Here is a 14,787-nt window from a genome sequence, read left to right on the forward strand (position 1 = left end):
AAGAGGCAAACCAGCTCAGAGCAGTTCCTTGGATCCCCAGTACTGTCTTAAACGTTCAACTAAAATGAAGATCTAGCAAAACTAAGGCAACACTGCTACCCGAGTCAGTCTTTACTAAAAGGTCATTAGCTATCCTAAGAAGAGCTGACTCTGTGCTATGACCTAATCTAAAAGCAGATTAGAATTGATCAATAACATAATTTTTAGTTAAAAATGAAGTTTGTGAGATTTGTGAGAAGAGCAATCCTGTTTATTCTTTTAAATCAAAATAAAGCTGAACATCTCAATATTGCAATACATCAAAGTCAACTCAACAGCCTCTTAAATGTCTACAAACACTCAAGCCTCAATTAAGTGCTCAAAAGGGCATAAGTAAACCAATATCCTTCAAAAAGATTTCTTCAGTATAATGGATAAATAAAATATTGTTGAGTAAAATTAAATAGTCAAAGCCTACTTGCAATGGACGTGCTGGTTTTTAGCCTCATCACCCACTGCTGCCATGTGCTTATGTCATATGAAACACCTGTGATTCACAAATATATAGTATCTTCAATGCCCTGTAGATGGCAATATCTCTTCTTTTGTAGCAGAAATAAACTGCTGCTGGAAAAAGTTGGGTACCATGCAAAATGTAATGAGATATTGCATTACTCATTACAAATGTACTTTAGTAACGAGTACATACACTTTTTAAAAAATGTCGTCAAGTAGAGAGTAAAAGTTGCTAATATCTTTCAAACTTTAAGTAGCTACACAAAAAGCTACTTAAGCATAGTAACTAATTACATTTACTAAAATATTTTACACCACTGGATATTAAAATATCTACTTTATATATTAAAGTAAATTATTTCTATATTTAAATGGAAAAGGATTTCTACAGAAATCCATAAAATTTAAAATGGACAACAGAGCAATGATATTTCATTTCATATTTCATTTTCCTAACAGTATAAACACGAAAATATGCCATATAAAAGATATGACACCAAATCGTCTCAGGTTGTGTATGCAACCATGGTTCCCTGAGAAGGGGAACAAGATGCTGTGTCTTGGTGTTGACACTATGGGGAACATGTAAATTCACACCAATATTTACTGGCAGGTGATCGTCACAAGTAGAGCCCCCATGAGTAAAAAAGGGCACCTCCAATACACGTCATCAACACTTTTGTCTGAAGGAGACAGGCAGGCAAGCCTGAGGTATGGCATTGTGATGCAGTTTCTCATTCCCTTTTTTAGGCAACCATGGTTGTTGATATTCCCTTTCGGAGTGGAACTTAAATGCTGTGTCTTGGTGTTGACGCTATGGGGAACCAATACCCACAATGCCATGCTAAAGGGGTGTCTTCCACACTAAGTTGTGAGTATGCACAAAGCCAGTGGACTTAGCACTAATGTCTCTAGTATCTTAAGTGGGGTCAAAAGTATGTGAACCCCAGGGTTAGGGCTGCAACAACTATTCGATAAAATCGATAATAATCGACAACGATTCTCATTATCGATTAGTTGGCTCCGCCCACCGTGCACAGAAGACTTCCGCCAGTCGCGTCAAATACGCATTTAGTAACGCATTTCTATGGACCAAAATGGATCGAAAAATAGTGGAGCAAACAGAGTGAGCTGCTGCGGGAAAGGTGCGAGATCAAAGCTGATCAAAACATGAGAATTATTTATTTTAAGCTTCAAGCTAATGCATTAGCATAATGGCTTGCCCTGTCAGGCGCTTTGACAGATGCATGTGCGTCCTCAGCGCAAAACATTCATTCTAGCTATATCCTTCTCTGTAAACGTTACAAATTCACGCGAGCATTTACATTTTGCATAAAGGCTCGTGTACGCTAACTCCCTAACTAGCCAAAAACAGGAGAAAAGATAATACAAAAATTAACTGGCACCCACCTCCCTACAGCTTCCAGCACGTTTGAGCATGAAGGTAATAACAACGAGTAGGTGGCAAAACTCGTAGGCTACAATAAAAGCCTCAACTTAGGAACTTTGTAGGAAAAGTACACCGTCTCTACACAATTCTTTACACATACATCAACAGGGCAACAAACAGAGCAGGTGAGGGACACAGCACACTCTGGAAGACAGGCTTTAGCTTGAATGTCTCTGTGAGCTTCTTTTGAGCATCCAGCCACAACAACGAGCATCAGGTGTGAGCAATCACCTCTCTTTTTCCCTCCAGCACCTGGTAGAGCAGTAGAGAGACACAAAGAGAAAAGGGAAAAAAAGCCCAGCACACACAGAACTACGAAGCCCCACACATGACATGCAAGAAAAAAAAAATTAAATCATGCACACAATTTACTAATTCGTTCCCTCGATTTACTAAAACGTGCGCACGATTTACTATTTCATTCCCTCGATTTATAAATCATGCGCATGATTTATAAATCGAGGAAACGAAATAGTAAATCATGCGCACGTTTTAGTAAATCAAGGGAACGAAATAATAAATTGCGTGCACAATTTAGCCTACTATTTTTTTCCTGCATGTCATGTCCAGGGCTCCGTACAGAACAGAATATACACTACCATATGACACAATCATGGAACGTAACAATACGAACAGAGACTTAAGTTTTTTTGGATATTATGTATGAATATTATTTAGAAACTATTTAGTTGTTTCAGTTTGTTATGTTCCTAATAAATGGCAATACCATTTTTAGTTTCAAACAAGTTTTTGATAGATTCCTAAAATATTTGTGTTCTCTCTTTATTATGACAGGTAGTGTAATAAATGACTATGTTTTCATAGCATTCAGCCGGCACATTTGTTTGAAGTACATTGGGCAGGATGTGCAATACTGTGTTTTTTTGTCAATAAAATAAAAATAAATAAAATTAGGATTTTTATCCGATTAATCGGAAAAAATAATCGGCCAACTAATCGATTATCAAAATAATCGTTAGTTGCAGCCCTACCCAGGGTGGTGACGTAGGGAAATTGTTTAATGGCGCTTCTACCAAGCCAAAATCTTAAGGCCCTTTCACACGGGACACGGTAAGCGGATGAGTCACTTTCTCTCGAAGTGGAAATATGTTTTGTGCAGTTTGCGTCGCAGTCTTGGGGACGATCAGTGGCGTAGCAGAGGGGCACACAGGGCACGCACTGCAGGGAGCCCCGCCTGTTAGGGGGGCCCCCATGATAACCCAGCCTGGAAAATACAGTTTTTTTTGTCATGATTCGAGCATTTAGAAACAAAATGTATGAGACAGTTGTCAGATTTCATGGTGATTTCAAATATTTAATTTAATTGAAAGCTTGGCAAACAGCTTTGGAGAATTTGATGTTTCCCCATTCAAAGAGATAGGAGCTGCACTTGCATGCCCAAAGATGGCCGCCGAGTGAAATGACTTGTCTTAAAGGGACTTTGGTGTTAGGACCCACACAGACCACAGGGTGAGCACCCCCTCCTGGCCTCACTAACACCTCTTCCAGCAGCAACCTAGTTTTCCTAGGAGGTCTCCCATCCAGGTACTAACCAGGCTCAGCCCTGCTTAGCTTCAGTGGGCAACCAGTCTTGGGCTACAGGGTGATATGGCTGATGGCAAGTAGCCTAACCTAATATTAATATTAGGTTAGGCTACTTTTATTATTAAATTAATATTATAATAAATGTATTATAATATTAATTAAAAAAATTAAATTAATATTATAATAAATTTGGCCCGCAATAATTTCATAGCGCATCACCTCATAACTGACGTGCTGTGAGGATAATAAAAGATTAGGCTATTAGCTCCTCTTAGAAAATATTTTAAACATTTTTAGGTCTATTATACAATGAATTATAGGCCTATAATTAAAATTATTAACAGTCTATAATATTTCCGAACACTGCAGTTATCAATGAAAATTAAGTGCAGCTTTACTTCAAGAACCGACTTTAAAAAACAAGCTGTTTAACATGAAATACTCAGTCAAATCAGCCTCGCTGATTTGCGCTACGCCACTGGCTGTTAGTCATCAACAACAACAAAAATAAATCTTAATATAAATGAGAATGAGAAGAGTCTTTACCAAAGTATTTGACATATATTTTATAAATTTTCTGGTGTTTCTGGATGCCAAAGCATTTTTACTGCAATGACCAGAGCTAAAGTTGCAGGCAGTAAGTGATTTCTGAGAAACACTGTTGATATCTGAAATCAACCCCAAAAAACAAACACACCCCTCCCTCCATCGCTCCGCCCCCAAAATGTACGTACACGGAATGCAAGAGTCGATGTCTCTATCATAACAGAAAAATATAAGCAAAATAATGCTTTGCAAAAAATAAAGCGAAGATGAAAAAGAACAAGGAAGAACAAAAAAAACAACAGCACACAATCATAAAGTACACAAGAGTAAATACAAGCAAGAGTTTGTTGTTAGTTGCCAGCAGCACAGCAGCTCCTGACAAACAATGACACTCAAAACTGTCCTTTTACTATAGCTAACATTACAACAACAACATATCTTGATTCTGTGAAAAATAGCAAAACCAATGTTACTCGTGTATGAGCAGAAACAACACAACCTCAGCATCCGTTTTCAGGCCTTCCTGGTTCAGTCTCTCCAGCTCTGGAAAGCTTTTCTAATTTTAACGAGGGTCCTAAAGCTATTGTGTGATAATAACCCTTCTTTTCTCAGTGATATTCCTCTGACCTTTTCAATTTTGTAATGTCTCTCAGCCATCTCTCTTTCTACAGTTTTTCCCCCTCTTTCTCACTCTCTCTCTCCTCCCCCATCATGAATGGACACGCCCCCTACTGCTGCTGATTGGCTACAAGTGTTGTGTTGTTTGGTGCAATTCACATACAAGTTTCTCAGAAATTCCTTACTGCTCCTTTAAATTGCCTTTCTGCAAACTGAGAATAGTGCAGATGAGATCTGAGACTCGTGATCCATTTAAAACTCTTCTCACACAGATGACATGTGTAAGGCGTAGTGTGAATTCTCATGTCTTTCCACATTGAGAGCAGGTGAAATGCTTCCTTTATGTGTGAAAGTTTCCACACTGAGAGCAGGTAGCCTTTTTTCAAGTGTGAGTTAACATGTGCTTCTTAAGGCTTACTTTCCGACTAAATTTCTTTCCACACTGAGAACAGGTGAAAGGCTTTATTCCAATATGATTCAACAAGTGCTTCTTCAGGCTTCGTTTACATCTGAAAGTGTTTCCACACTGAGGGCAGGTGAAAGGCTTTTCTGAAGAGTGAGTTACCAAATGATCATTAAGGTGTCTTTTCTGTGTAAATCCCTTGCCACACTGAGGACAGGTGAAAGGCTTTCCTGAAGTGTGATATAACAAATGATACTTAAGGTGTCCTTTCTGTGAAAAACTCTTGCCACATTGACTGCAACTGAAAGGCTTTATTCCAGCATGAATTAACATGTGATTCTTAAGGTTTCTTTTACGTGTGAAAGTGTTTCCACACTGAGGGCAGGTATAAGGCTTTTCTGAAGTGTGAGTTAACAAATGATCCTTAAGGTGTCCTTTTTTTGTAAAACTCTTTCCACAGTGAGAGCAGCTGAAAGGCTTTTTTCCAGCATGAATTAACATGTGATTCTTAAGGTTTTCTTTACGTGTGAAAGTGTTTCCACACTGAGGGCAGGTAAAAGGCTTTTCTGAAGTGTGAGTTACCAAATGATCCTTAAGGTGTGCTTTCTGTGTAAAGCTCTTTCCACACTGAGGGCAGGTGAAAGGCTTTATTCCAGCATGAATTAACATGTGACTCTCAAGGTTTCTTTTACATGTGAAAGTGTTTTCACACTGAGGGCAGGTGAAAGGCTTTTCTGAAGTGTGAGTTACCAAATGATACTTAAGGTGTGCTTTCTGTGCAAAACTCTTTCCACACTGAGAGCAAGTGAAAGGCTTTTTTCCAGTATGAATTAACATGTGAGTATTAAGGCTTCCTTTACGTTTGAAAGTCTTTTCACACTGAGGACAGTTGAAAGGCTTTTCTGAAGTGTGAGTTACCAAATGATCATTAAGGATTCCTTTACATGTAAAACTCTTTCCACACTGAGAGCAGGTAAAAGGCCTTTTTCCAGAATGAATTACCATGTGATTCTTAAGGCTCCCCTTCTGTGTGAAAGTCTTTCCACACTCAGAGCAGGTGAAAGGTCTTGTGACTTCTGTTATTTGAATGCTGCTTTGTGAGCAACTGTTTTCAGCTTTGGAGGAACTTAATGGTTTTTCTCCAATGGTGACATCATGAGCTTTCTGATGCTGATATTTCTCTTCCACTTCATTCAGATCTTCTCTTTCCTCTTTCACTTTCATCAGGCCTAAAATGAAAACATTAAATTGTGAAAATCAATTGGGACAATTGGAAAATAAAAGGAAATTAGGGTACGTTTACACGACAATGTACTAAAAATGGAGATTTTTCCTTTGTGTTTTTGAAAAGTTTCAAGTACAGACGACAACATTGTCAAAATGATCCCGTTCACACAGATCCGCAAAAAACAACTAAAAATGCTGTATTATTCATGCCAAGCCAGTAGTTGGTGATGTCACTCTGTAAAGAAACACTACGCACCTCAACACTTAAAGGGATAGTTCAGCCAAAAATTAAAATTTTCCTATGATTTACTCACCCTCAAGCCATCCGAGATGTATATCTTCTTTCAGGCAAACATACCGTATCTCTTTTGGAGATGGCTGTCCACATCGATTTGCATTGCCCCAACACCTAGATCAATATCCAACTCATATTTCATTTTATCATTTTGTGCCATCAATAATCCAAGTAATCCATATGGCACCAGTGGGTTAATAAAGGCCTTTTGAAGTGAAGCAATGAGTTCCTTATTTTTCCTAAGAAAAATATCCTTATTTAAAACTTTATAAGTTCAAATATCTAGCTTCCTGTGGACGACCGTATGCATACTATGAAACTCAACTCGCGCCAAATGAGTAACCCTCTGACGCGAAGTATGACACACGATGTAGGAGTAGCGCAAGCTTAAACACCTATCGCCGTTTTAAGCAAATATGGCTGGGCAACAAACTCAAGCTCCTCTTCTTACATCGAAATCCTCTGACATTTCTCTTTAAAAATTTGTGACCGTTGTTTTGTTGTGCTCTATCCTCTGCGCTTCCATGTTCATCATTGCGTCATGCGACAGGTAAGAGGTTGCTATTCCACTGCAAATCGATGTGTATGGCCGTCTGCCGAAAGCTAGTTATTATAGTTAATAAAGTTTTAAATATGGATATTTTTCTTACAAAAACACCCATTCACAACCATTATAAGGCTCAGAGGAGTAAGGATATTTTTAAATATATCTCTGTGTTCGTCTGAAAGAAGATAGTCATATACACCTAGGATGGCTTGAGAGTGCGTAAATCATGGGATAATTTTCATTTTTGGGGTGAACTAACCCTTTAATATGCATATGCATGACATCACCATTTTAACAAATTCACATTTTTGTAGTTTACATGAAAACGATAACCGTATAGTTAAAAATAAAAAAAATAAAAATAAAAAAAGAAACTTGCTTTCTACTTGCATGCAGATTTCCTTTCCTCACCAATATGCAGTGCTCTCTTATGAACTGCTTCTCCTCTCAGTCAGATATTGCGTGCGCTCAAACTATGTCATGCGCACTCACGAAACTCTCCGTGTTCTTGCACAAGAAATTAATTCTCTTCGCTTCTGGATTAAACGTTGGCAAAAGTTATTAACCAATCAGACTTCCGACTGACCAGTGAAAATGCTACATGGAATCTTATTGGCTGAGAAAGAACTGCACCTGGAATTCTTTCGACAATCAAAGACGGATATTTAATTTCTTTACCATTTAATAATATTTAATGATATTAATCAAATGTATCTTAAAAAATGGTTCAGAATGGGGCGCTTGGATGATTTGTAAATAAGTAAGCTAGTCTAACTGCATCACAATGTTCAGACATTACAGGTCAAACCCCTCTGAATGATTTATCTAAAAACAACATATTGTTTCACAGTGTATTAAGGTGTATTGAGGTCCAGTGTAAAGTTTCCACAGTCAGTGATGGTTTGGGGTGCCATGTCATCTGCTGGTGTTGGTCCACTGTGTTTTCTGAGGTCCAAGGTCAACGCAGCCGTATACCAGGAAGTTTTAGAGCACTTCATGCTTCCTGCTGCTGACCAACTTTATGGAGATGCAGATTTCATTTTCCAACAGGACTTGGCACCTGCACACAGTGCCAAAGCTACCAGTACCTGGTTTAAGGAATTGGCCAGCAAACTCGCCTGACCTTAACCCCATAGAAAATCTATGGGGTATTGTGAAGAGGAAGATGCGATATGCCAGACCCAACAATGCAGAAGAGCTGAAGGCCACTATCAGAGCAACCTGGGCTCTTATAACACCTGAGCAGTGCCACAGACTGATCGAATCCATGCCACGCCGCATTGCTGCAGTAATTCAGGCAAAAGGAGCCCCAACTAAGTATTGAGTGCTGTACATGCTCATACTTTTCATGTTCATACTTTTCAGTTGGCCAAGATTTCTAAAAATCCTTTCTTTGTATTGGTCTTAAGTAATATTCTAATTTTCTGAGATACTGAATTTGGGATTTTCCTTAGTTGTCAGTTATAATCATCAAAATTAAAAGAAATAAACATTTGAAATATATCAGTCTGTGTGTAATGAATGAATATAATATACAAGTTTCACTTTTTGAATGGAATTAGTGAAATCAACTTTTTGATGATATTCTAATTATATGACCAGCACCTGTATAAGAACAGTTAGCCACATCCAGAAAAATGAAAGGATCTCTATGGACCTTTGATGGATGTATATGGTAATTACACTTATTTCTAAAACTGTATTTCCCACAGGTTTTTCTCTTAACACCTAAATCAATATCCAACTCAATTTATCATCATTAAAGTGTTTTTTGTTTCTTTTTTGTTTTTTCAAAAAAAATGTAATATTTCATATGCATGCTAATGGTGTAGTTGAGGAATTTTGCGGTAAATGGATAAAAAATTTAAAAATTGTGACGTGGGTAATAGAAGAATTTTCCACCCGGCTACCACAGCAAATATACACATACATATTGGCAAAAGTATTGGGACACCCCTCCAAATCATTGAATTCAGGTGTTCCAATCATTTCCATGGCCACAGGTGTATAAAATCAAGCACCTAGGCATGCAGACTGCTTCTACAAACATTTGTGAAAGAATGGGTCGCTCTCAGGAGCTCAGTGAATTCAAGCGTGGTACCGTGATAGGTTGCCACCTGTGCAGTAAGTCCATTTGTGAAATTTCCTCACTACTAAATATTCCACGGGCAACTGTTAGTGGTATCAAAGTGGAAGCAATTGAGAACAACAGCAACTCAGCCACGAAGTGGTAGGCCATGTAAAAATCACAGAGCGGGGTCAGCACATGCTGAGGCGCATAGTGCGCAGAAGTCGCCAACTTTCTGCAGAGTCAGTAGCTACAGACCTCCAAACTTCGTGTGGCCTTCAGATTAGCTCAAGAACAGTGCATCGAGAGCTTCATGGAATGGGTTTCCCTGACCGAGCAGCTGCATCCGAGCCTTACATCACCAAGTGCAAAGCAAAGTGTCAGATGCAGTGGTGTAAAGCACGCCGCCACTGGACTCTAGAGCAGTGGAGACTCTGGAGTGATGAATCACGCTTCTCTGTCTGGCAATCCGATGGACGAGTCTGGGTTTGGCGGTTGCCAGGAGAACGGTACTTGCCTGACTGCATTGTGCCAAGTGTAAAGTTTGGTGGAGGGGGGATTATGGTGTGGGGTTGTTTTTCAGGGATTGGGCTTGGCCCCTTAGTTCCAGTGAAAGGAACTCTTAATGCTTCAGCATACCAAGACATTTTGGACAATTTCATGCTCCCAACTATGTGGGAACAGTTTGGGGATGGCCCCTTCCTGTACCAACATGACTGTGCACCAGTGCACAAAGCAAGGTCCATAAAGACATGGATGAGAGAGTTTGGTGTGGAGGAACTTGACTGGCCTGCACAGAGTCCTGACCTCAACCCGATAAAACACCTTTGGGATGAATTAGAGCGGAGACTGCGAGCCAGGCCTTCTCGTCCAACATCACTGCCTGACCTCACAAATGCGCTTCTAGAAGAATGGTCAAAAATTCCCATAAACACACTCCTAAACCTTGTGGAAAGCCTTCCCAGAAGAGTTAAGGCTGTTATAGCTGCAAAGGGTGGGCCAACTCCATATTAAACCCTACGGATTAAGAATGGGATGTCATTAAAGTTCACGTGCACGTAAAGGCAGGTGTCCCAAAACTTTTGGCAATATAGTGTATTTCAAACCTAGGGCTGGATGATTCATCGAAAAGTAATCAAAACCAAAATTCAGAACCTCTAACCAATATAATTTTCCCATGTTGGTTATTTCGTTTCTTTAATCCTGTTAATACTTTCCTCTTAAAAACATCCTAACGTGTGTATAGTCACATGACTCCACCCCGTCTAGTCAGCAGCATGGAAGCAATATGGAGGTAAACTGAAACGCAGAGTCAACACACACAGACAGTGCAAGAACCCCGCAGTAAGATCACTTTTGCTTGCATCCCCACGAAAGTTTGTCAATTGTATGTGTTTAAAGGCTTGCCAGTTTGAACATTCAAGTAATTTTAGACCTTTCAAGAACAACCATATGGAAAACACCTCACTTCAGAGCTCACAAGCCGTTTTCTGTGGCACAGAGAGCCAAGCTGCGTCGTGTCTCTGATGCGAGCCCTGAAGCCAGATCACTTTCACTTGTGTCTTCACTAGGGGTGAAACGGTTCTCGGTTAAAAAAAAAAAAAAAAAAAAAAAAAAAAAATCGAACCCTACCGTTCTGCACATCTGACGATGCATACGCATCTATAAAATGGTTTGTAGAAAATAAATAAAACAGACATACAGAGTTAGGCTAATGTATGTTTCTGTCGATGGATACGCATTCTGGCTTCCCCTAAACTTTGTTCAATGCGAGTGCCTTATCCTCTTATCCTCCTTATCCATTTTACGCCATCATTACCTGGGAGTTGATAGCGCGAGCGCAGGTGATACCTAAACAGCACACGTTGATATCTATGTTTAAACTAAATTCATTTAAGCCTTGCCAATTTAAACATTCGAGTGCAAGGCGTGAAAGAGAACTTACGCGCACGCTGTGAGAAGATTTGTGCACTCGTCCGAAGCGCGCACGCGGAAGCGTGTGTACAGCATGCAAATATCGAGGTCTCTTTCAAGTCTTGTGCTTGAACGGACAAATTCAGACAAAATTATGTCAACATGCCCGTCTTGTCGCGTATCCTAGCAAGCATACTCGGTTATGTCTTAAATGAAGTGAACTTATACACTCGAGAAAGAATGTGTGTTCAGTATCAGTGTATTGATCCGTGTATTATGTCTTAAAGAGACAGCAGCCCTTGCATTCCTGCTGTCTGAATGTGTTAATTAACAAGACAAGGGAATCACTCATTGCTCATAACTGAATAGTAACTTAATAATTAATAATGATTGATCTTTATTTAATTTATACAGTAAAGATTCTGTGCAATGTTTTACATTTTATTAGCTACTTTATTCAATTTCTGTACCTGAAAACTGGATACATGAAAAACTTGAAAAGCTTTATTTATTTGTATCTTTGCTTTACTGTATTTATTTGTGCTGTTTGATTATTTGTTCTTATTTTCTTTATTTTTTATTTGACAGTAGTAATTTTTTACCTGAACATAGCACATACTGAACTGTGAGCCTAAAAAACCGTGATACAAACCGAACCGTTAGTAATCTGAACCATTGCACCCCTAGTCTTCACTAAACTTTGTCAATTGTATGTTTTAAGGATTTCACAGACAAGTGTGTGGCCAGCCTAACTCATTTTGATTGCTGTTGCAACATCATATCCAGACTATAAACATTTATACCAATACTTTTTTTATTTGATGTTTGCAGCACATAAAGCAATACTATAGGTGAAAACACGGTTTGTGAAGCTTCTTTCAAAAGTATAACTTACATGACTTTCTCTGGGTCAGCGGCAGCACATAAGCAGGTTTAAATTGGCTATTCCGGTGTGATCATAATTTCAAAGGTTTAGCGAAATCATTGTCATTTGAACAAGATTGCGCAATCATTTAATGATTAACTGTGCATACAAATGTGCCTATACAGGTGCTGGTCATATAATTAGAATATCATCAAAAAGTTAATTTTTTTATTATAAATTATTTTTAAAAATGAAACTTTCATATATTCTAGATTCCCTACATGTAAAGTAAAACATTTCAAAAGTTTTTTTTTTAAATTTTGATGATTAGAGCGTACAGCTCATGAAAGTCCAAAATCCAGTATTTCAAAATATTAGAATATTTCCTAAAATCAATCAAAAAATGGATTTGCAAAACAGAAAAGTTAAAGTTCTTTAAAGTATGTTCTTTTGTGCACTCAATACTTGATCGGCAGGACATATTACAGCAAATGACTTGCTCCTAGCACAAATTACTGCACCAGTGAAGTGTGGAATGGAAGTGATCAGCCTGTGGCACTGCTGAGGCACTATTGAGCCTTCAGATCATCTGTATATTGTTGGATCGACTGTTTCTCATCTTTCTCTTGAAAATATCCCATAGATTCAGGTCAGGCATATTGGCTGGCCAATAAAGCACAGTAATATCATGGTCAGCAAACCACTTGGAAGTGGTTTTTGCACTGTGGGCAGGTGCTAAAGTCCTGCTGGAAAAGGAAATCAGCATCTCCATAAAGCTTGTCAGCAGATAGAAGCATAAAGTGCTCCAAAATCTCCTGGAAGATGGCTGCATTGACTTTGCACTTGATAAAACACAATGGACCAACACCAGCAGACGTCACGCCCCCCCCCCAAATCATTATTGACTTCAGAAACTTCACACTAGACTTCAAGCAGCTTGGATTCTGTGCCTCTCCAGTCTTCCTTCAGACTCTGGGACCATGATTTCAACATGAAATGCAAAATTTACTTTTATCTGAAAAGAGGACTTTCGACCACTGTTCACTGTCCAGTTCTTTTTCTCCTTAGCCCAGGTAAGATGCTTCTGACGTTGTCTCTGGTTCAGAAGTGGCTTGGTAGTCCTTTTCCTGAAGATGTCTGAGTGTGGTGACTCTTGATGCGCTGACTCCGGCTTCATTCTACTCAATGTGAAGCTCTCCCAAGTGTTTGAATCGGCTTTACTTGACAGTATTCTCAAGCTTGCGGTCATCCCTGTTGCTTGTGCACCTTTGCCTACCCAATTTCTTCCTTCCAGTCAACTTTGCATTTAATATGCTTTGATACATCACTCTGTAAACAGCCACCCCATTCAGTAATGACCTTCTGTGACTTACTCTCTTTGTGGAGGGTGTCAATGATTGTCTCCTGGACCATTGCCAAGTCAGCAGTCTTCCCCATTAGTGTGGTTTCAAAGAACAAAAGATACCCGGAATTTATACTGTAGGGATTGTCATTTAATGAAACTCAAATGTAAATATTCTAATATTTTGAGATACTGGATTTTGGACTTTCATTAGCTGTACGCTCTAATCAACAAATTAAAAAAAAAAACTTTTGAAATGTTTTACTTTACATGTAGGGAATCTAGAATATATGAAAGTTTCATTTTTTAAAATAATTTACAATAAAAAAAATGAACTTTTTCACGATATTCTAATTATATGACCAGCACCTGTATGTATTTTTGAATGTCATATTTGTACCAGACCTCAATAATACGTTTATGTTATAGCCTATGGCTCTTAAGACACTGCATATGAAATTTCAATGTTATGTGTTATATATCAAATAACTCAACTGAATTTAAAATCATTGCAATAAATTTTCAACTGAAACAAAGACAATAATAGATAATTATGTTTCCAATCAAATCAACATCAAATGCAGCAGTAGATGTGATGCACAAGATATCACAATAAATGCTCTGCTTGGACATGTATTGTTTGTTTGTTTGTTCATCCCGCATTTGTTTTCAGTTCTGATTTTACAGTAGTCAACATTTGAAGTGGATCAAAAAAGTTCATCAAAGTTGTCCTAAGAACTAAGTTGTCCTAAGAAGAAGGTTTTAGGACAACTTTGATGAAAGGTTTTAATCTACTTCAAATGTTGACTACTGTAGTTTGGATTTTTTTTTTTTTTCCTCATCAAAACCCACTTCATATTGCCTATATTTAATGCCACTTTCCTCTATAACTGAATGTGACAGTTACAGGTCACTACATTATCTTAAAATGCATTAAATCCATTGAATATAATCTTATAATATTATGACTAAAATGTGAAATTCACAATAGTGGTATATTTAGTCTCAAGATTTAAATATTTAGGGAATGATGATCTGACCCTGATCTAAAAACCTGATCTTAGGGAATGATGATCTGACCCTGATCTAAAAACCCTGTTGAAATATATATTTCAACACAAGTAGACAAAAGTGTAAACAAAACCAAATATTAAACTGTAAAGAAATTAATTTGATTGTCGAAAGAATTCCAGGTGCAGTTCACTCTCAGCCAATGAAAGATTTAATGTAACATTTTCATCCGTCGTGGAAGTCTATTCTGATTGGTTAAAATAACTTCTGACAACGTTTAATTCAGAAGCAAAGAGAATTTATTTCTAGTTCAAGAGGAGATTCACGAGCGCACACGCAATATCTGAGTGAAAGAAGCAGTCCATAGAGAACACTGCATACAGTGTAGAGCGCGCGTCCGGTTTTGTGCCCTCGCGCTACAATAATGCGCTCTCGATATTTGTCATTAAAATTAATTCCAT

General features: G+C 38.3%; 1 protein-coding gene across 4 annotated transcripts in view; it reads right to left on the reverse strand.

Annotated features, from left to right (window-relative positions):
* Positions 1–4,041: 4,041 nt before the first annotated feature.
* LOC127509451 (gastrula zinc finger protein XlCGF57.1-like) overlaps positions 4,042–14,787 on the reverse strand; it is a 100,392-nt gene continuing 89,646 nt past the window's right edge. For all 4 annotated transcript variants that reach the window (XM_051888189.1, XM_051888187.1, XM_051888190.1 and 1 more), the window contains one exon: positions 4,042–6,286. In XM_051888189.1, the coding sequence (XP_051744149.1) occupies positions 5,037–6,286 (1,250 nt within the window). In that variant the 3' untranslated portion in view covers positions 4,042–5,036. The remainder of the gene's footprint in view (positions 6,287–14,787) is intronic.

The sequence above is a fragment of the Ctenopharyngodon idella genome, chromosome 3 (genome assembly GCF_019924925.1).
Source record: "Ctenopharyngodon idella isolate HZGC_01 chromosome 3, HZGC01, whole genome shotgun sequence".
NCBI lineage: Eukaryota > Metazoa > Chordata > Actinopteri > Cypriniformes > Xenocyprididae > Ctenopharyngodon > Ctenopharyngodon idella.